The following is a 22912-nucleotide window of genomic DNA, read 5'->3' as shown; positions in this document are numbered from 1 at the left end:
CGGGCCATAGTTTTCCTTTCCTCGTTTGTCTACCCCGGACTTGACTTTTTATGAGCAACTCCGCGGGTGTTTCTAGAAAAGCAGAGGACGCCTACCTTACCTGTGCTCCTGGTCCATGCTCCCAGTTTTTAGTGGAGTCCGAGTTGCTCATTTGCTTTTGTTACTTTGTATGTATGATTTTAGTTACTTTATGTTCTTTGTTCTGTATGTCTGTTTTCCATGACTGGTCTTTGTCCCTGGATTACATTCTTTTGATTACCGCTAGAACCTTGGTTCCCTTGATTACTCTTTGATTACCGCTAGAACCTTGGTTCCCTTGATTACTCTTTGATTACCGCTGTAACCTTGGTTCCCTTGGTTACTCTAAAACGACTAGCTTCTACATATTTTAGAATGGACGCAGCCTAAGTGTTGCACAAAATGTTGGTCATGTGTTTACCTCTTTTTTACATTGGCTGTTGTCTAAAAAGCTTCGAAGCACGTCATAGTAAAATTGTTTTGTTAAAACTGTTATTAATAATAATAAAAAAAGATATGAGAGATCGACCGCGTATAGTAAAAATAAGAAATTTGTGTCAAACCTTTACTAGCTGACCTTTTAGTAAAGCAAATTCACTTATAATCGCCCAATTATTTTGTGATTTTATCACTTCAACTTGTATGCATGTTACATCTTTTAGATAATCATGCATTTTTAAATTATATTTGCTGTTTCTACTGTCAAATCCGCCATTAACTAATATCCCAATTTTCGTCCACTCTGTACAATGCTCAGAACTTGATATCTGCACTTCTCCATGAGCAATTATATCTTTTTTCCTTGTAGAAAATCCACCGACTATAACAAGTGCGGTTAAATTTGTTCTTTCCTGTAGTACAATTGTATACGTCTGTCCTTTCTGAGGACTCACAGCCCAAAAATACAAGTCGCTTATTTTATATGCATGTACAGCCTTATAATCTTCATACGCTACCATTGTAGTGTCAATTTCAGCCGGCGGATTAATATTGTAGTACTTTTTCCGACGAACTATTTTAGCACCTTTGAAGTATCTATCGACTACAAGCTGTCTTTTAGATTTTAACGACGACACTATGCCTTGATGTTGAAACAAACTTGGTCTAAATCTTATGTCTTTCGTTTGTAATTTTACTTTTGCTATTAAAGTTATAAGGAAGTCACATGGTTGCACAGCATAAAAAAGTAAATAGAAGTCAGACGCGGTTATAAGATCCGAAGATCTGAAAAGCACTCCTATGAATCCCATATTTGAAAACCGAATATAGAACCAATCGTCTGTCCTAATTCTTTTATAATTTTTTATATCTGAAACATAATTTTTGGCTACAATGACGTCATCTTCCAGATGTAAGTAATATTCGGAAATATTGTGACAGTAACGAAATAAAAAGGCGTAATGAACATTTTGTTTACTGCGCCATTTTAAACGATCAACACTGTCATTATAAGTTTTCGGAAGTAGACTGAAATCCGGATACGTTTGGTGTGGCAGGACAAGGACTTGAATTAATCCAGAATCTACATGTTCTTTGTAGCTTACTGAAATGTTAAGGGCTCTCTCTGAATTCCATTCTTCGTCGTCGTCGCTGAACATGACAACGATTGTGATCATATCTCTGTCTTCCGGTTTAGCATTTTGTATCAGGGAATCTAATGTTTTATCAATATATGTGAACCCACCTTCTCTTTTTATAGATGGAATGGCGATTGTCAAATAATCTGCAATATACAGACGAGAATAATGATCAGTACAATGTAAACATCGATTTCCAAGCCCAACGTTTTAACAAGCTTTTCATATTATAGAAAAACGGAGGAAAATGCAGGAATTTTTTTTATTTACATTATGAAAGTACACGTACATAGGCCCAGAAACGATGGAAAGCATTGTCAACAGCAATTAAAACAGTACAACGTTGCTTATTCTTATCTTTAACTACAATCCTTTTCTGTATTGTTTACAGGAGAACAATAGCATTTTACTAGAAATTCGGCTTATATTTTAAAATATCAATTACTATTTCATAAAATCACAATACATATTGCAAAGTAGAAGTAATTTCAGCTTCTTCTCAGGTCAAATTCGACCTTTCTCATTTTAGGAAAAATTTCCTAAATACCACAAAAGAACATGAATACGTTATGATTTAGCCAACTGCAGAACTCAGCTAACTATCTGATACAAAAAAATCAATTCATTTTAAAAATTATTTTTGCCTACAAATATGTACGTCTTCCGTGTTCTAGAGTCAGTTCAGAGAAGTGTATTTCCTACAAAATTCATTAGATTTTAAATTCCTGGTAACATGCAAAACTAAATATGTCCTAACTATCAACAAAGTTTTGTTAAATTTGGTGCAATAGTTTCCGCGCTTAAAATATTGTGACAGACACACAGACGGAAAGGACAATAACAATGTCTAACTGTCAAAGTCGGGAGGGGGGCATAATAAACGTTCCACCGTGAAAGATAAATATCGTGATGAGAGAGCATTATATTTTGTCAATTTCTCCCTACCTAAGCAGAAAGGCTTAAACCTACTTGTGGCCGTTGAGCGGGCAGATTTCTTCAGTAGAATATCTCGCATTATTTTACTCTGATATTTACTTCGAAAGTACATGTACATAATGAGATCAATCACAGAAGCTTTATTTTTATCATTGTTTACCAAGGCCTGGTCATTTATATCGCATTATTGAACCATACATGTATCATACCAGAACCAACTATTCATACTTTGTGAAAAAAAACTTCTTTAATTTTTAAATTATGCACACTCTCAAATGACATACAAATCTTCAGACAAAAAATATGTTATGTTCAGAAGGCTAACAATCAAAAAGCGACAAGAAAGTTTAAAAAAAAAAAACAGGTAAACACTGTGTTTTTACTTCAGTAATATAATGCAGATGTTAAATGTATGAGGACATGTATGAGTACATAGTTAAATAAATTGGCATTTACCTTCTACAGTTTAATATTAACAAGCCTATGGATTTATTTTTCTTCATAACTTTACAAAACTTCGAGGTGTGAGCTATCAACATTTTATTTTCGTTAAAGATACGAAACTAGTCAGTACTACTGGTTTGTCGACCTGGATTTTACTACGCATATTATACACTTGTTATCCATTAAGTTACCAGGTGACATTTTATTTCCAATCAGACTAAAATCAGGTTCTCAGTGCTTTTAAGGTCAAAGGTTATATCGTATTGATTACCATTATGAGAGCATGTAGGTACGAAAAAAACAATTAATTTTGTAGTGCATTTCAGGCCCACTTTGACTTATAAAACAATCCACCGCTTCAACCTCAATAAAACTTCACCAATATAGAAATATGTATAAAAGTAGATTTCTACAAGAGAATCACAAACATTCACCATCATTATTCATTTTAGCACCTATGCTTCGAAGACCCCGTAGGCATGAAGAGTGACCACTGCCAAATGTCCTAAATTTTGACCTTCTCCCACATAAAATTACAGAATGATAAAAATCCTTGTAAATTTGATCCTCGCCGTACATTTGCAGCAAATACAATGTACTAAGCATTAAAGTTTAGGACAGCAAAGAAAAAAATCAGGAAGAAACACTAAAAAAGGGACTACAACGAAAAGTCAAGGGGGGTCACATTTGTATGACATTGCTTTTTTAAAACAATATCAAATCTTTCAAAACGAGATTTCGTTCCTGTAGCTCTCAAGAATGAAACAGTTCGGCTAACCTATAACATAGCCAATTTTATAACTTCTTATCCTTTTAGAGTTGAAAAAAGTTTCATTATGTAGCTGAGCTCTATCCAGCACTTATTTAAATGTGTCCATCATGCAGACAATGAAAACTTATGTTGACATTATTTTGCATCATTCTGTGCTCGCGCACTTAATTTAAGTTGTCATATTCCGATACATGTATCAGGTGCGGATTCAGGCGGGGAAATGAAAATTTGCAAAGCACGGGTTATCAGGGGTAAATTTAGGCGGTTTTTACGTTGAAACTTTAATTTCTCGCCAATTTTACCAAAAAAGATATCTATATTGCATCCACTCTAGAAGAATATTTCAAAACATTAACCTAAAACAAATCGCTCTGCGAAATTTTAAATGTGCGCCCCTCCTAATCTAAAATCCTGGATCCGCCCCTGCATGTATTAGGTAACCTTTGTATTGAATATTTTCGAAACTTTAGCCATTAATTTGACTGATAAGATTTTTTTATAAATAGTAAAATAAAATAATTAAACGGGTTGACATCCAATACTATAATTATCAAAAAATACAGTGATACTGGTCTTAACACAATCCCTTCTGACTGTAAACATAATAGCATAGTACAGTATAGCATAGTAGCACTCCAGCGAAGAATAATGCAAAATGCATACATATTTTTATTTTTGACATTTAATTTGAATAGTAAAAAGAAAAAAAAACATTCAGTTTTTCATATAACCTGTGTTCTTAAGAGATAAAAATTATAATAGAATGCACCGTAGAGTTCAAAATTAAGGTAGATAACTCTGTAAATGACATTCAAATACAATAGAATCTACTGCATTTACAATGTTGATCATCTAAGAGCAGGCAGATTTAAATGAATTATTATACATTTCAAAGTATAGACCCATAAAACAACTTAATTACAAATATAAAAATTTGTAGCCTTTTTTTGGGGTGTATCACATTTTTCAGATTTTGTATGATTCTTACAAAAACAGCTACATAAATTGTTTTATTCAGGTTCAACACATTTTAAAGGTAGTCCATGGAGAGGGTGGCACATGCCAAATTTTGTTTTTGTTGTTGTTGTTTTTTTTAATATTTCCATTTAAGTACTAGTCCATATAAAATTCAGACACTATCCATATTAAAGTGATTCATGGTAAAGAAAAGAACCCAACAAACAAACAATGCTTTTTCAATCAGCATATGCTATATTTTTACGTAACAGTTGTCCTTTCCATATTCTGATCTTTAGGTCTCACTAACCACTTCTAACGTTTCCATTACTTTACATGTTAAAAAGTAATTTTCAAAGTTTTGAATTCCCAAGACAAATGACATCTTAAAGTTGCATACCGTTGCAAAGCTTGGAAAATAAGGCTTCCAAAATCATTATCCTAATGGTACGATGATTGTAGAAATTCTTCACAAAATTTACTTTAATAAATAATACTGAAAATCAACATTTTTACCTTTTCTGCTAACTGACAGCATGGTGGCAAATTACTCACACATGTAAACAATATTCATACACTTATGTAGTTAATTACATATATGATTATAAAGTACACATTCTCAGCTTTATTTTGACTACTTTTAATTATAATACACACAAATAATGCACTTACAATGCATATGTCTAGGTTCAGTGTGTTTTTGGTACTACATAGGGTGTGGCCATTTGACCCGGAAGTGGTTAGTGAGACCTGTACTTTTAAGAAAATCATACATTTATCTCCCACTAAAATCAACCAAATTGAAAAAAATCAAGAACAATAATTCTTGCAAAGTGCAAATCTCATGTATGTACACACCCAAATAAAAAACTATGACTGGTTATGTTGTCTGTAACTGATTCTGAATAAGAAATAAAAGTGAATTCGGTGGGTTTTTGACATGCATGAATCACCTTCTGTCAGATTTTTATAAAGACAGGTACTTAAGATCACAACCTTATGTACAATGTAATCTATGATATCAATGTTGTTTTGCAATTACTTGATTTACTCTACCGGTGCACCGGGTCCATGCTCCCAGTTTTTAGTAAAGTCCGAGTTGCTCATTTACTTTGTATGTATGATTTTAGTTACTTTATGTTCTTTGTTGTGTATATTTGTTTTCCATGTGTGGTCTTTGTCCCTGGATTACATTCTTTTGATTACCGCAATAACCTTGGTTCCCTTGATTACTCTTAAATGGTAAGAATGAAATAAATCATATTGAAAGCACTATACAAAATTTAAAATAAAGGGAAATAACTCTTAGATCTGTTCATAATTTAGTTGATTTTTTAGATAACTTTGAACATACATGTAAATTAGAGTCATCCACATCTGATACAGACATATTCTTGTTCTTCCAAACATCACACTGAGTTACACATACAGTTAAACATTACATTGGAGCTCAGAGCATTGGTGCAAAAATAATTTGGTTGGATAAAATATACCCTGTGCCGCCCATATCATAAGATCTGTCTGGTTTCTAAGTAGACTTTCTCATAAACTGATATGAAGATACTTTTAAATTGTCTTGTATAGACAGTTTTTTTGGTTTATTCAATGGTCTGTTTAGACAGGTTTCACTGTAAAATTTAAGTGTTCGTTTTATACAGATTGTCCTATAATACCAACCTTTTTTCGGCTTGAAATGTCCATACTGTAAGGCATCTTCTACGCTGAAATTAAGTCTAAATTCCTTTGTTCCTAATGGTTGAGATTTTGTATCCTAAAAAACATTCACTATTGATGGTTAAAAACGTTCCCCGAGCCAACTTGTTATGCTTGGCGAAAAAAAAAAACAGCATGCAGTGGCTAACAACTTTAAAGTCTTTAGATGATTTGTAAAAGGGAACGCGTAAATGTCAAGAGAACTTTTTACCACGGAAAATGCTTACAGGTTCTATAAAATCTTTCGGCTTTTGCCTCTGCTATGTGTCAATTCCGATCTACGGTCTTATTTGACAAACTTGACGAAAAGGAACAAAAAAAATTTAGTTTTAACTCAGTGTGATGTTTGGAAGAACAGGAATTTGTCTGTATCAGATGTGGATGGTTCAGATTTTATATATGTTCAAAGTCCTCTTACAACTAAATTATGAATAGATCTAAGAGTTATTTCCCTTTATTTCAAATAATTACTAAGTCGGACCAACACTAACACAGGAGGCGAGGTTTTCTTTATCTGAGTAAATTTGCTGTCTTCCTATGTAAAAAAAATCCAGTATTTCTTCAGAAAATTGCTTATACATAATTTTATTAACTTCGCTACCGTAGGTCGACCACGCTACTGTACCTGAGGTTTACAAGTATGAACGGTGGTGATACATGAAACAGACCATGCTGCTGTAGGTTTTAGGTATGATAAAAAAAACGGTAATACATGTACTTTGGTGTCACCGCGTTAACATTTGCCTCAAATCAATCTTTCAATCCAATTCTTTTGTGAATAAGATTATTTGCTACGTGTATGCTATATTTTAGAATGTTTTTTTCTGAGATGAGCTACACATGTATAAGTCTCCCTGGAATATAGTTAAGTTTACAGAACATTTATCATTGATTTTACTATATACTATTCAACTGGGATACTGAAATGGACGGTGAATAAAAACAGTCTGTATATAGATTTATAAATTTTGCCAATTAAAAAATAAAACAGCTGTTTTCTTGGCAATGACGCAATCGATCACTCATTTTGATTAGGTTTTATTTCAAAAGATTTGTTTGTTTCTTTTTGTCAAATAAGATCGAAGATTGGAATGCACATGTTGCAATGGCAAAAGCCATAAGATTTATAGAACCCAGTTAGCATCTTCCGCGGGAAAAAAGTTCTCTCGACATTTACAAGTTTGAGTTATCGAAGTCCATTGGATTTATATCATTTTTGTTCAATCTTTTTGAATTTTAATCAAGAATGTTTTTTAAGTAACTACATGTACATGTTTTGAGACTTAATTACCTACGTGTATCCCTGCTGTGAATCAAACATGCAATGATTTCTAAAATGTAAGAGATAAGATTAAAACTTACATGAAGCTTTGCTTGCTTTACTAGTAAAACGCTGGCATGTGGTGACCTTGTTACCAATTTCAGCAAAGTCGTGTTGAGTTTTGATGTAATAGCTGACGTCCACGGATTGCTACCATTCTGCGATAGAAACAGGATACAGCATTATTTTATCACATTCGTATAATTTATTCCATTTACAATTTTGCACTTAACACGTTGAAGTGCAAAAGTCCCATAACTCCTGTAAAATTAGTCAATCAAAATGGCGGCGCAAAAACTACAAATGGTGACCAACAGCCCTCCAAATGAAAAATGTTCTAAATACCCTAACTCGAAAACCTTATTTTGGATTTTGCTGAAACTTAATCGTAATCTGTATTTCATGATACTTAACAACTGTGCAATGTTTAAAAAAAATCATAGACCCGTTCTCAATTTAGCATCTGGAATACATTAACAGACGGACACGGAACTTTTTGGACGGTATCACATAATTCCTCGTCACTTCATGTGGCGGTGTATAAAAATGAAAGGGAATTCCACGTAGAATACTAAAACAAAACTTTTCAAAGCGTAGCTATTTTTATCAATTATACCATTATCCGAAAACTTGATGTATACGTACCTTCAATAAAGTATTCCTAGCTGCTGAAAAAAAAAAACAAATGTCAAGACATGTGATGGTATTGCCAACTTATTGCATGAACTTTTTATCAGTGCTCAACGTAACCCTTACTGAGCTCCTCCTTCAAAATATAATCAAAGTCAAAACTTAAGGAGGTATACCTAGGTTAAGGGACACAACTCTTACAAATCATTGGAACGTTTGTATTCAGCATTTTACATCAATCTCATGTAAGCATCAAAGTAACTTGAACTGATTTTATTCTGTTTCAAATGAAAGCTTGATATGTTTCGTTGAAATTCAATATGATACAAACATATTACTGATTTCAAGTTATGTCCCTTACCCTAGGTCTACCTCATTAAATAAACCACTAAACTACAAATTATGAACCTACAGTGCGTGTAACTTTTAAGTTAATATCCGTATTTGATCAAAGTTAGAGTAGAAACCTTATTTTTCCACAGTTACAAACCACCATACTCAAAGTATCGACTAAATGTACTCATACATTTGTAGTAACAACTACATGTACAACATATATTCCTGCAACATGTAGATGTACTCCTAGATACAAATAGATGTACAAAATGTATTCATGTAACATTTAGATGTACTCCTAGTAACATCTAGATGTACTCCTAGTTATAACTAGATGTACAATATGTAGATGCAATTCCATAAAGAACTAGATATACAACATGTACTCCTGCAACATGTAGATGTACTCAAAGATACAACTAGACTTACAACATATATTCCTGTAACATCAGATGTATCCTAGATACAACTTGATGTACAACATATATTCTTGTAACATCTAGATGTACTCCTAGATACAACTAGATGTACAACATGTATTCCTGTAACATCTAGATGTACTCCTAGTTACAACTAAATGTACAACATGTATTCCTGTAACATCTAGATGTATTCCCAGCAACAACTAGATGTACTATAACTAATAACTAGATTTAATCAACGTAAAAGATTGTTTACTCTAAGTAACAACTACACTTACATTAAATAACTCAACATGACGAAATTAGCTCCAATATCAACTCAGTGAGAATAAACTCGAAATATAACTAAATATATTTTGAGTAGACAATTCTCGATAAAACTGCAAGTAAAATTAATTGTCAATCTAGTTTTATTATGAAAAAATACAAACTTACCATCTAGAAAATGTGTTGCATGTTGATATTCACTTAAAGACGTTATAGTATTGTTTAACTGAAATAATCCAGCAAGACCACAGAGACAACACAATATAGTCCAAGTTTTCTTTATACTCCCGCGAGAGAAAAGTTTCATAGCTCCTCTCTGTAACATGATAAAGAATTTTTTCATTACTTTTATAGAAAGTAGTATACGATTGCATTGAACATCAATTAAGTGCAACACGTTTGTACCTAATAAAAACAACAATTAGATTTGCACACAACAATAATAAGTTCTTTGATCCGGTTTCGTTGAAAACCCAACTGAGAAATAACACGACAACATATGTATAAACTTAACAATGTGTAAGAATTGTAAATCCTTTAATATCGGCTCAAATTCTTTAATCGGTGTTTTGTTTTAACTGCGGGTAATTGTTGAGCATGCGTGCCATATACTTCCGCGAAGTAGGGCTTATGTTGGAACAAAAGAATTTTCCCCGCGGAACTACATTGTATATTAAGTATGCGAGTCGACTACCCAGGGTCGGTAGAGTATATAGTCCCTTTCGAAGACGCTACAGACAGATGAATTTTTTGCACATTCGTATGGAAGTCTATTTCTGTCATCGTGATAAGTAAATGTCGCGAAAAATTATCTCGAAAAGTCGTGATAATTTGGGTATTTTGTCGACATAAATGACAATTTCATCTCAAAAAGACTTCCATACATTCGTATTTATTTACTTGCATTTTAATGCTTTTATTTTCAAGCCAAATTCATGAATGCATTGACATAGGTGTTTGATTAAGACATTGAAAATACTGGTGAACTATCTATTATGATAATTTAATTATCCTTAACTGCCTTTGATTTTAATTTAAATAATTAATTTCACTTTATTGTAATTTTATATTCTCTCATTTCAACATGCCACAACCTGCCACAGACATTGTAATTATTCTATTCTGTTTGATCTGTGTTAATCCTTTAATTGTCTCTATGTTGATTTGTGTTTTTCATTTAGTCTTTTGAAGTATAATTAAGTTGGACCACTTAAAAGAAATATGTCTGCCGGAACGCTTGCAAGTCTTTCGTCGGCTGAAAACGTCTACATACGCCCGGTCATATAAGGTTTATTTAATTCCGCAAAGAAAATCGACAGTCTTTGCCTTTCAAGGGTAGCAGTAACTCTAAAGATTCGTCCTACAACTTCGACCCGATGGAAACTTTTTTAAGGCCCTACATGAAAAGTCGGTAGTACTTGTTTCAGCGGCGGATTTAAGCGGAGGCCATGGATCGGATCTTTTGCTGAAAAAAGTTAATTTCGTGCAAAATATGGGCAAAAATATGCAAATAATAGCCTGGAACCCCTTTGTTCTAGAATCCTTTCTGGAAGACCACTTTTTAAAATCTCTGGATACGCCAATGAAATTTAAATGGCATTTAACCATACAGTGTGAAAAGGAAAAATGGGAAGTGGCATTACTTTACTATTTACATGTGTACCACACAACGCTGTCTTCTTATATTGAGTTGTTTGTTTGTTGGGGTTTAACGTCCGAGCAGCAATATTTCAGCTATAATCAGACGATCGATCTTATATTGAGACACTAATTCGAAAAATTCCACTTTTACTTAGGATTGACGTGTAGTTAGAAATTAAAGGAGTCGTGAAGTCAAATGAAAATATTTATGGATATATGACTTATAAGTGACGTCTCATTTTTAAGTAGCAGTCTTTGTAAGAATCGTGCATAATATGAAAAATTTGATACACCCCAAAAAAGGCTACGTATTTTTATTTTTGTAATCAAGTTGATTTATGAGTCTATACTATGAAATGTGTAATTATTCATTCAAATATGCCAGCTCTTAGCAAATAGTCAACACTGAAAATCCATAGATTCTACTGTATTTGAGTGTCATTTACAGAGTTATCTCCCTTAATTTTGAAATCTACAGCGCATTCTATATAATGTTTATCTCTTAATAACACGGGTTATATGAAAACTGAATGTTAATTTATGTTTACTATGACAATTCAAACAAAATATCAAAAACAAAAATATTTAGGCTTTTTACCCATGAATCACATTTTGCACGATTCTTAGCTGGGGTGCCACTTAAATGTTTATTTTACACCCCATGTGTGTAGTTTAAGGACTATCCCGTGTTTACAAATGGAGTACTGAATTCAAATGTACTGCTTAAGTCAACCATAGATATTCACTTCATTTAAAACTGTATGGATACAACAGGTACGCTAAAGTTGTCACAATTTCGTCAAAAAAGTTACCCGTGGATTTGCTTCCGCCACAATTTACTCTGTGCCTTTATATTCAATATTTAATTTGTACAATTTTTAATAGGCGTGGATTCAGAGTTTTTGAAAGAGGTTTAAAAAATGGGGGTGTCATTTGTTTTCGGACTAGTTACTTTGTATGACTTATGTGAACCATTGCACTATTTTACACCGACTTTAACAGTCCAGTATTAAAGCACGATTTTGCAAAACTTTAAGCACACTCAAGCAAAACAAAGTAACTTTCTACATCGTTCGGTGAAAAGACTATCTGGAAATGTTGACAGAGCCGCACTCAAAGCCGTGTTCGTTTAAAAATAACCATCCAATCACTTCCTTGATTGCACTCCTTAATTAATACGTGTTATACCGGCAACCTAGAAGATAAGGGCTCCAACATTCTGACCATCGTGCCTTAGATCGAGCCCTTATTTAACACTCGCTAATCACGAAACGTAGAATATATGAACTTCAATATTCAGACAATCTGCATGGCCATAGAACCCATATTTAACACTTGCTTGGTTCGAAAACACAATGTTGTCAGACATAATAATGGCTTTTAACATTTAATTGTCCACCGTATTTAGGTATAGGTAATTTAAAAACTCTTAAAAGTGAACATACCTGAAAGCCGTAAAAAGATCAAATCCATTCACCAAAATATCTTCTTTACACATTTTAACACGTTGCACAGGTAAAAATAAAACTATTCCGTGTGCTGAAAACCTTTTAACTTCAGTTCCACAATAGAATATCCGATTTCATTTGGTTTATATTTCCTTTTACATAATGATTTATCACACATAAAACATCGTATAAAGACTACAATTGCAACTACTAATGTAAACGCTGATTCCAATGAAAAATTGATACAACGATTTTCAAATTTATACAATAACTCGTGAATTTTAAAAATGATTCATGTAATAGGATACAAACCAACAAGCCAAATCGCTTGATCGCCATTTGATTTCATTATCATTTTTCCTTAAACAAAACAATACATTACAACCGTTTAAGACTTATGCCTCCATTTCTTAGTCATTTTTCGTGATACATATATCCGATCCGCAGTTAGTTTTGTTTATATCCCTCGCATCTAATTACAAAATGCTCGTTAAAGGGCCTTAAATTGGCGGAATAAATTTCTATTCATGAACTTGAACAAAAACCTAAACATTCTTTTGTTAAACAATAGATCAAATTCAACAGATTTGTATTTTCTCCCTCCCCCGTACTATCTTCTAGTTCGTCGTTAAACCAAGGTCGTTTTTCTCATAGGAGAGGAACGCCTGATCAGCCGGCCCCGTGTGTCGTTACACCCGATTTTATTTCCCGTTGGAATGGACACGCCTGCTCCGTCGGTACTGTGTATCATTAAACCAGAATTTCTTTCCCGTTGGACAGGACATATCTGTCCTGCTGTTCCCGTATTGTTAAATCTGATTTTATTACCCTTTGGACAGAACATGTGTGCTCTGCCGGTCCCGTGTCGTTAAACCCGATTTTTACCCCGCTGGACAGGGCACACCTTCTCTGTCGTTCCCGTGTATCGTTAAACCCGCTTTTATTTCCCGTTGGACAAGATACGTCTGCTCTGTCGGTCCCGTGTCATTAAACCCCATTATACTTCCCATCGGACGGAAAAGCCTGCTCTGCCGGCCCTATGTCGTTAAACCCGATTTAATTTCCCGTAGGACAGGACCGCCTGTTCTACCAGTCCCGTGAGCGGTATTTGTGACTCATATATCCCTCTTATAAAAAAAATTCTTATGAAAATACCCGTGTTTTAAATATATTCTTATACAACATATAAACACGATATGCATGTAGATCTACGTGTAAGATGTACTAGTCAGCCAGTGTTCTTTTTATAAAAGAAACTTTAAACTATGATTGATTGATTGATTGATTGATTGTTGGGGTTTAACGCCCGAGCAGCAATATACCAGGAAGCAGATGTAGATCCGATCAGATTTGTAACAATAAAACAAAGGTAGGGGGGCTTTTAAAACTGTATAGAGCACTAAAATCACTACACTATTTGCTGATGCATGTACATGTATATAAGTGCATGAACCCGGATGTCGAATAAAGCCATAATCCGGTCAGTGATACCCGTCTAGCTTACTAACGGCAGTATGTCATTGCAGGTATTTCCCTGTAAGAATCAGGCAGTGGGTGTTAATCATTTTCCTCAGTTGGTCTTTTTGCCTCAAATATCTTTTATATATCATGTTAACAACCGAAAACAATTATCCTGAAGCATCTCTGAAGTAGATATTTTTTTACTGGTTATGTAGGTAATTTTTTTCACGCCACTTTTCCATAGTGCATTTCAACTAAATTTAACTTATCAATATCTTAAAAAAGTAAACTTTACAAATACTTTGAAGGTTATTTTTTGGAGGTTATAAGGTAAAATTACTTGGAAAATACAGTAAAATATCCGTGTTTCTTTTCTTCGTGTCCCAAAGCATACATACATTTAGCCTTATTCTTAATCATACTTCATATTTTGACCACAACCTAAAAAAAAAAAAAATAAATAAATAAAAAATAAAAAAAAATACGGAGCATCATTTTAATCGAATTTGAGAGCCTGTCAGAGAACCTTTTATACAAAAAAAAGCTCCGCTGAGTGCAGCATGATAGTTGGGACAAGTGTGGACACATTATAAGGTTTTGACACATTTAAGCATATGAACTAACAACCCATAATGGACACAACAACTGGTTTGGACACTAAATTGCATAAAATTTAAAACTCAAGTAAAAAAGTCAATTTTCTTGGGTTTAACTCGAAACCTTAAGAGATATCTGAAATCTGATTAAGAAACGTAAGCAGGGATTTTTATGAGGAATCCAATAAAACAAATTTCGAAATCGGACCAAAAATAAACTAGAGGCTCTAAAAAGCCTGAAATCGCTCACCTGTATTGATAAGCTAAATTCAATTTCTTGTAAAAGCAGCCATGTTTTCATGGATAAAAATTACCAATGGTTATTTTGTGCAGGATACTATAAGGAACAATCATTATTTCTTTAAAATTTCAACATCAAAAATACAACCCCCCCCCCAAAAAAAAAAAAAAAAAAAAAAATAAAATAAAATAAAAATAAAAAAACATAAAGGGAAATAACTCCGACATGGGTCAACAGATTTTCACCAAAATTTGACCTCGGATAGATCTCATCATGTTGAATACGTTTACCCCTGCTGTCCTGTCTAACCCCTATGTTCTATTTTAGTACCGCCGGATAAAAAATCACAACAGTCACTTTGCGCGGGATACACTGAGAAACAAACATGCCAACTTTCATTGAATTCTATACAGTAGTTTCTAAGGAGAATAATTTTGAAAGTAATAACATCAAAAACAGCAAAAACGTCCAAAAAGGGCAATAATTCCAACATGGGTCAACTGATTTCCACCAAACTTTGACCACAGCTAGATCTCTACAAAGATGTCTGAGTCTCAGAGACTTATGTACTACAGAGATTTCGAACAGACAACATCATACAAATATTTGTGTCTGACTAGTATACAGCCTACAGGGGAAGATCTAGACGCTTTGAAAAGGAGGGGTGCCAGCCGATGTTCCTCAGAAAAACAGGGTGATAGGACACTATTTATCATTTTTGTCAAAACATGGAAAGGACAAATTTTCCAACAGAAAACAGGGGTGCCAAGCCCTTGCAACCCCTGGATCCGTCACTAGCCTGGGTTTATTCAATAGAACTTGGAAATCACAGGGAAAAAAACTTATCAGTAACAATGAATTTGGATCTCATCGGAACTTACCAGTAACAAAGAACTTGGACCTCATAGGAACTTCCCAGTAACAAAGAACTTGGATCTCACAGGAACAAACTTTCCAGTAACAAAGAAATTAGATCTCATAGGAACTTACTATGTACCAGTAAGAATGAACTAAGATCTAACAGGGAAAAGGTTTTATCATTATGCATAGTCATATGAAGAAGGAAAAAAAACTGATATCTTTCACAATCTGTCGCTTATATCCTACTTCGTCAAGCTAATTTTAAAATACCACCACGGCAACATATCGATGCTAATATATCAATATATCATATTTTTTCTTGCTATACAACTCGTGCATGCCCATATGGTTTTGTAACATATGCAAAGGTATGGTTCATTAAAAAGTCAGTTTGGAAAACTGTGAAATTTGTCCCAGCCGAGCTACTTTTGGATTGAGGGATTTATTCGATTAAGGAGGTAGACCTAAAGTAAGAACACAACTCTTTCAAATCATTACGACGTTTTATATTCTGCATTTTACATCAACCTCATGTAAGCATCAAAGTAACTTGGATTTATTTCATTCTGTTTCAAATAAAAGCTTGAAATTGAATATGATAAAACTGATTTTAAGAGTTATGTCCCTTACAATAGGTCTTCCTCCTGAAGAAATATCATGTTTCGTTTACACACGTCAGGTACAAAAAGCATTGAAATTAATTTGACCTACAGATTCCACTATACATATATGCAAATTTAACAGTTCTAACATCGTTGGGAATTTTTCAGACCCTTACATAGTTAATTAGAAAACTCATGTGTCACACTAACGAACCGGTCTTACATTTTTTTTTACTTTTACTTGCAGCATATTTAATGGCTTTTGATGCATAGGATTCCAAATTTATACAAAGGAATAAACATAAATTAAAAAAAAAAACAAAACAAAACAAAACAAAACAAAACAAAACAAACCCCCCCCCCAAAAAAAAAAAACAAAAAAAAAACCAAAAAACAAAACATGTTAAAAAATCGTACGTCTACTTTCTTCAGGTTGATGAGATTCTTAAAGCGAATATTATAGTTAACTTAGGTATTAAAATTATTGAATGTCCATTATCTGATGAACTATATTACATGTACATTAACTGGATATCGGAAAAATAATTTAAGCACTCTGTTAAGACAGGCTGCCCAGCATCTTTTGACAAAAAAATAACGGCTAAATCTAGGCCTAAAACTGAGAAATTTTATGGCTAATTTAGGGCCAAAATTAAGAATTTTACGTCATGAAAGTAACGAACTGAGCAAATTTTCTATCTTTCTTTCATGTCTTTTGCGAATTCCCCGAGGAATTCCCGACAGAAGAACACCTGATTACCTGCAATAGATGCCATGCAAAGGCGGTAAATGAGAGCGAGTTTATTTCACAGACGATTTGAAGTAAGACATGCACTAAGTTAACTGACTTACCATAAACTATGCCTCTACATGTACCATTTCCCCTCAATTTGCAATTGTACGTATATTCAAGAAGGAAAGCGGGGTGTATACCATTCAAACTGCATGTACGTATATGCAGACTTATACATTAAACCGTGGTTGAATAGCTAGAGATGGGGTACCTTCACACTGAAAGTTTGTTGTCTTCTCAAATATCATCGCATCATTAAACATGTGAAAAGGTATAAATTTTACAAAAGAAGTCAGACGTGTTAAGAACGACCTACATTATCCCATATTTTCCACAGTGTTCAAATCTTAATATAGATTTATTTTTTGAATATTTAACTATCAGCCTGTGATAAAACAAGCTTGATTCACTCTTAATTATTCAACTGTTTGAGCATTTGGTCACATACGAATAGTTATATGTGCATTAGGGTATTAAAACTATTCCATATATACAGAGTTACTGGTGTATACATGATGTACATATCTGTATTAATTACCGGGGTCCTTACAGCTTTGCACATTTTTTAACGTGGGCACCTACATATATTCCACATAGCCATCATAATTGAACCCGACCTTATGCTTGCTTATGCCCAGTTTTTTCAAGATTTGGCTTTGCTACCTGTTCAATAGCTACGTCACACTTTTAATGAGTTTAGAAAAAAAATATTAAGTTAATATTAGATGGATGCTGAATTTGTTCAATAGACCCTTTTGTGCTAACGTTGGGGTAGTCGATGAGCATGCGTAGAGCATGCTCAATATACACTTCTGCGAGGAAAATTCTTTTGTTCTACCCAAGCCCTACCTCGCGGAAGTGTATATTGAGCATGCTCACCAACTTACTACAAAAGGGTCTATAGCAGCACTCCAGCTAAGAATCGTGCAAAATGTGATGGTTTGAAAGCCTATATATCTTTTTTTAATTTAGCTTTTCGTCTTGTAAGATATAAGTATGAATTATATTAAATGTGTTGTAGAATTCAACATTAAGGGAGATAACTCTGAAAATGACTCTAAAGTACAATAGAAACTATATTTATTGGATTTTCTATGTAAGTTACTTCTTAAGATAGACAGATTGGAATGAATAACGCAAAAAATCCGTTACGGAACCGACTAGTCTGCAAACGCATATAAAGTTTTAAAAAGAATGCGACAAGTCCATTACCATTCTTCCCCGTGGTATTACTATCTTGATTATATTTTGTATTTGTTAAAAGTCAATAGCGAAATATTTTCAATCATCCATGCATAATTTCAATATTCAAACAAGGTTAAAGTCTTTCGTGTTGACTTCAATGGAATTTTAAAAATAATATATACTACACAACAATCTTTAGGGTACTACCATTGATTCAAAATACACACGGTAGATCAGATATCTCATACAATTTTCTTTGGGTCGGTGCGTGGCTAGTATATACAATGTTGAATAAAACTTTGATGATAACTTTTAATTTATTTTTATCAAATAACCTTCATTCGCAAATCTGGGTACAGTCAATTTACGATTTACGCATGAGGAAAACTCATTGATAATGAATTCGAGTCGTTCTAATTTGGTGTTCCCCAAAAGAAGTGTACGGACATCCATGAACATACTATATCAGCTTACAGATGAGATCGGTCCTAACCTATCAGGGGAATTCTCAAAAGAGCCGGCTCCAGAACAGTTCTAAAAGTGTCATAGAACAATCTTAGAGTCAGCTCTTATGACAGTTTTGCTAGCAGAACCGACTCTACGAGAACAATTTTACTAATAGAGCTAACTCCTCTGACAGTTTTGACAAGAATAGTTCTACTAGTAGAGCCGGCTCTGCTGGAACTGTCAGAAAAGCTGGCTCTAGAACTGTCCGAGAACTGTTCTTCTGACAGTTCAAGGACAGTTTTGTGGGTGTTTAGAGCTGATCTCATCTGTAAATTGATGAAGAATCAACTTTAAAATGGGGCACTGCATATGTGGTAGACAAGGAATAAAAGATCTTTAGTTTTTAAAAAGAAAGAAACTTTCAAATGTTTTGTGAAGATTCTGGTCTATTGTACACGACACTGCCAGCAAATCTTTTAAGTCAACTGCCTAAGACAGGCTGCCCAGCACCTTTTGACAAAAAATAACGGCTAAATCTAGGCCTAAAACTGAGAAATTTTATGGCTAATTTAGGGCCAAAATTAAGAATTTTACGTCATGAAAGTAACGAACTGAGCAAATTTTCTATCTTTCTTTCATGTCTTTTGCGAATTCCCCGAGGAATTCCCGACAGAAGAACACCTGATTACCTGCAATAGATGCCATGCAAAGGCGGTAAATGAGAGCGAGTTTATTTCACAGACGATTTGAAGTAAGACATGCACTAAGTTAACTGACTTACCATAAACTATGCCTCTACATGTACCATTTCCCCTCAATTTGCAATTGTACGTATATTCAAGAAGGAAAGCGGGGTGTATACCATTCAAACTGCATGTACGTATATGCAGACTTATACATTAAACCGTGGTTCAATAGCTGGAGATGGGGTACCTTCACACTGAAAGTTTGTTATCTTCTTAAATATCATCGCATCATTAAACATGTGAAAAGGTATAAATTTTACAAAAGAAGTCAGACGTGTTAAGAACGACCTACATTATCCCATATTTCCCTCAATGTTCAAATCTTAATATAGATTTATTTTTTTAATATTTAACTATCAGCCTGTGATAAAACAAGCTTCGTAAGTCTTTCGATTCACTCTTAATTATTCAACTGTTTAAGCATTTGGCCACGTACAAAGTATTATATGCATTAGGGTATTAAAACTGTCCCACTGCAACTGTATCATAAATTCTACTTCAGTGTTTTTATTTAAACCAATCATTAAAAATCGTAAAATATGGAGCAAAAATAAAACTGTAATAAATAATTAATAGATGCGATGAGTGTACGTACAAAGTAGCCGAGTCACTCGTGAACTCAGAGGCAGATTTATTAATTTTATTAAACAACGTTGTTATTAACAAGTTCGGGCATGATTTGGGCAAAAATGAACCAAAAAGCCTGAAAACATCCCCCTTATTTAACAACCTGTCCAGATTTAGCATTTACAGTGAAACCTAGCAGAACAGCAATTGCCTGTGCTAAGATGCTAAGGTTTAAGTATCATTATATAGTATTATTTGGGTAAAATAAGTGATTAAAGTGTCATTGTTAAGTACATTTTTTGTAAAATATTTTTTTTAAGTATTTTATAGTACATGTTTGTAAAATTGATCTGTATATAAGGAGCGCCTATCTAAGTGGCGACGATTGTGCTCTCCCTTTGAAGGTCGTTGACGATTTCGTTGTACTTTTCAATCCATGCGCAGAACATATGCATTCTTTACCCTGTCGCATTTTATGGTGTTACTTAAGTAACATTCGATCCAGCTAAGAATCATGCAAAATATAATTCATGGGTGAAAAGTCTACAAATTTTTATTTTCGATATGTGTTTGAATTGCCATAATAAACAGAAATTAACATTCAGTTTTTTATATAACCTGCAATCTCAGGGGGTAAACATTATATATAATGCACTGTAGAATTCAAAATTAAGGGAGATAACTCTGTAAATGACACTCAAATACAATAGAATCTATTGGATTTTCAATGTTGATTAGCTTCTAAGAGCTTGCAGATTTGAATGAATAATTACATATTTCATAGTATAGACCCATAAAACAACTTAATTACAAAAATAAAAATATTTTTGGTGGTGTATCACATTTTTAAGATTTTGCGCGATTCTTACAAAGACGACTACTTAAAATACCTTGAACCAAATATCGTCCGGTCACAAACCTGTCCTCAATCAGGATGAATTTTGTTTAATTAGCCTTTTTCCGACGCAGTCGGTATTGAGTTCGCTTTTACATCACGTGACATCCATGATGCTTAACCATGACAACCCGATGTAGCTTACAACCTCGCATTTCATTGGACAAATGTGAAAGCAACCGTGAAATTTAAGGCTCGATTGAGAGCATTGGTGTCCAGAACATTTTCAATCACTTTTATACATTGAGTAATCTTTTATGTATTGAATAATTGGAATGAGTTTACCTGTTGAACCAATAAAATAATTGAAATATGAAACATAGTACAGTGATCACACAGTTCACCAAATGAAATTTTCATCAGCTTTAGGTATTAACAAACCGAGAATATGCGTCGTCTATCTTTTTTCCGACGTAGTCGGTATAGTTTCGCTTTTTACCCTTTGACCTTAAAGACGCTCCTCCATGGAAACGCAAGTCACTTGATCGCAATTCTGTTTTCCGATTGGTCAAAATACTGTTAACTATGGGGCGTTCAAAAAACGGTTTCGAAGATTTCAAATTGCGTTAGAAAAAACTATCGAAAATTTGAAATTGTGTGCCATGTGTTATTTCCTTGAAAGAAATGTAAACTTAGAAATAAAATTTTACTGCGTCGGCTATCTGTTTTTTTAAAGATAGTACTTGTTTAAAGAGATTACTTGTAAAGGGAGTACTTATTACCCTTGGGTTTGGCTTTTCGTGTTCTCATAATTACTGAATTGTTTCGAGAGTGTGGGCATTATATAGTGTTTGTCTTTAGTTGATTGATTGATTGTAGTTTTACATTAGATATTTCACATATTTCAGGACAATATTAGGTGAGAAGTAATTTTTTCGATCAGTGTAAGGTTCCTCTTCTTGACGACTAGGCTTTAACGTGCTACGATAGCCGAATAAATTAAAAATTGGTAATCAGAACAAGGCCGGAGAGCATACATATTTTTGCCTAAGGACAATGCAAAAAATGCATCGTAAGAACGACCACCGACTTATAAAAGTAACCTGTATGTAAAAAAACAACTGTCTTATGTGTCCAAGACTTTGCTATCCCTTCTGACCTAACATATTGTGGTCCCTTCTGAACTTCTTAAATTCAATATTTTTGGTAAAAATATTTTTTTTCAAACTCCATGCCAATACAATAAAGTTATTTAAATGTAATTAGATCATTATGTTAGCTCCTGTTATGATTATTCATTAGTCTGAGATTTATAAATATTGGACGGGTAAAAATCAGTAGACATCAAAGCTGAAAGTTAATTCAGAGAAATTAAGTAGCAGTCTTTGCAAGGATCTTGCAAATTCTGTAATACGTGATACACACCTAAAAAAAGGTACAATTTTTTTTATTTTTATTACTGAGTTGTTTAATGAGACTACATAATGAAATGTACAATCATTCATTCCAATCTGTCTGTACTTAAGAGAAAATCCACACTGAAAAACCAGCAGAATCTATTATAGTTTAGTGTCATTTACATAGTCATCTCCCTTAACGTTGAATTCTACATTGCATTCTATATAATTTTTATTTCCTAAGAACAAGGGTTATATGAAAAGCCATATGCTAATTTCTGTTTACTGTAAACTTTTAATCAGAATATCAAAAATAAAAATGTGTCGGCTTTCAAACCATGAATCATATTTTGCATGATTCTTAGCTGGAGTACTACTTAACATCCACCTACATCGCAAACAGGTATAAACAGAAAAAAAATCGACATGTACATCATTCACAATGTAGACAAAAGAATAAAATACAACTGTGTGTAAAAAAATCAAGAAAGTACAAAAAACTTTACAGCACTTGCAATAAGAACTACAAAAAAACGGGAATAACTCGAGGGCTTCGGAAGGGTACTAGTAATTAGGCTGTCCTGCTCCATCAGCATAATTTACGTAACCTACCTTTATTCCCATTCAGCTGTATTCATTGACACCTTCCCTGAAAGAATATAACAAATTCATTGCAAAATAATTTGGCTTCAACGGTTT

General features: G+C 33.6%; 1 protein-coding gene across 7 annotated transcripts; it reads right to left on the bottom strand.

The window, feature by feature from the left end:
• Positions 1-569: 569 nt before the first annotated feature.
• Positions 570-22868, bottom strand: LOC148610467 (alpha-1,6-mannosyl-glycoprotein 4-beta-N-acetylglucosaminyltransferase-like). 7 transcript variants are annotated; one of them, XM_088595487.1, is made up of 7 exons: positions 22826-22849; positions 14342-14384; positions 9562-9709; positions 8384-8406; positions 7780-7896; positions 6382-6475; positions 570-1741 (listed from the first exon to the last, which is right to left on the bottom strand). In XM_088595487.1, the coding sequence occupies exons 3-7, from the start codon at positions 9698-9700 to the stop codon at positions 576-578; spliced, it is 1539 nt and encodes a 512-aa protein (XP_088451613.1). In that variant the 5' UTR covers positions 9701-9709; positions 14342-14384; positions 22826-22849; the 3' UTR covers positions 570-575. The 7 variants fall into 7 exon arrangements, with proteins under 7 accessions (XP_088451613.1, XP_088451607.1, XP_088451608.1 ...); XM_088595481.1 differs by lacking the exon at positions 22826-22849 and adding an exon at positions 15662-15801 and having other exon boundaries at positions 14284-14384; XM_088595482.1 differs by lacking the exon at positions 22826-22849 and adding an exon at positions 15662-15801 and having other exon boundaries at positions 8384-8403; positions 14284-14384.
• Between the last annotated feature and the right edge of the window lie 44 nt (positions 22869-22912).

The sequence above is a fragment of the Perna viridis genome, chromosome 8 (genome assembly GCF_037379345.1).
Source record: "Perna viridis isolate PV_CMFRI_1.1 ecotype Kerala chromosome 8, ASM3737934v1, whole genome shotgun sequence".
Taxonomy (NCBI): Eukaryota; Metazoa; Mollusca; class Bivalvia; order Mytilida; family Mytilidae; genus Perna; species Perna viridis.
The sequence above is the reverse complement of the archived record's forward strand: the minus strand, read 5'-3'. Positions and strand labels throughout refer to the sequence as shown.

Coding starts and splice junctions, on each gene's coding strand:
- LOC148610467 (XM_088595481.1), bottom strand. CDS start 14,343: ATGTATGTATGCTTTGGGACACGAAGAAAAGAAACACGGATATTTTAC. Junction 8,407..9,561: donor TGCAACACATTTTCTAGATG/GTAAGTTTGTAT, acceptor TTTTTTTTTCAG/CAGCTAGGAATACTTTATTG. Junction 7,897..8,383: donor CTAGGAATACTTTATTGAAG/GTACGTATACAT, acceptor TTTCTATCGCAG/AATGGTAGCAATCCGTGGAC.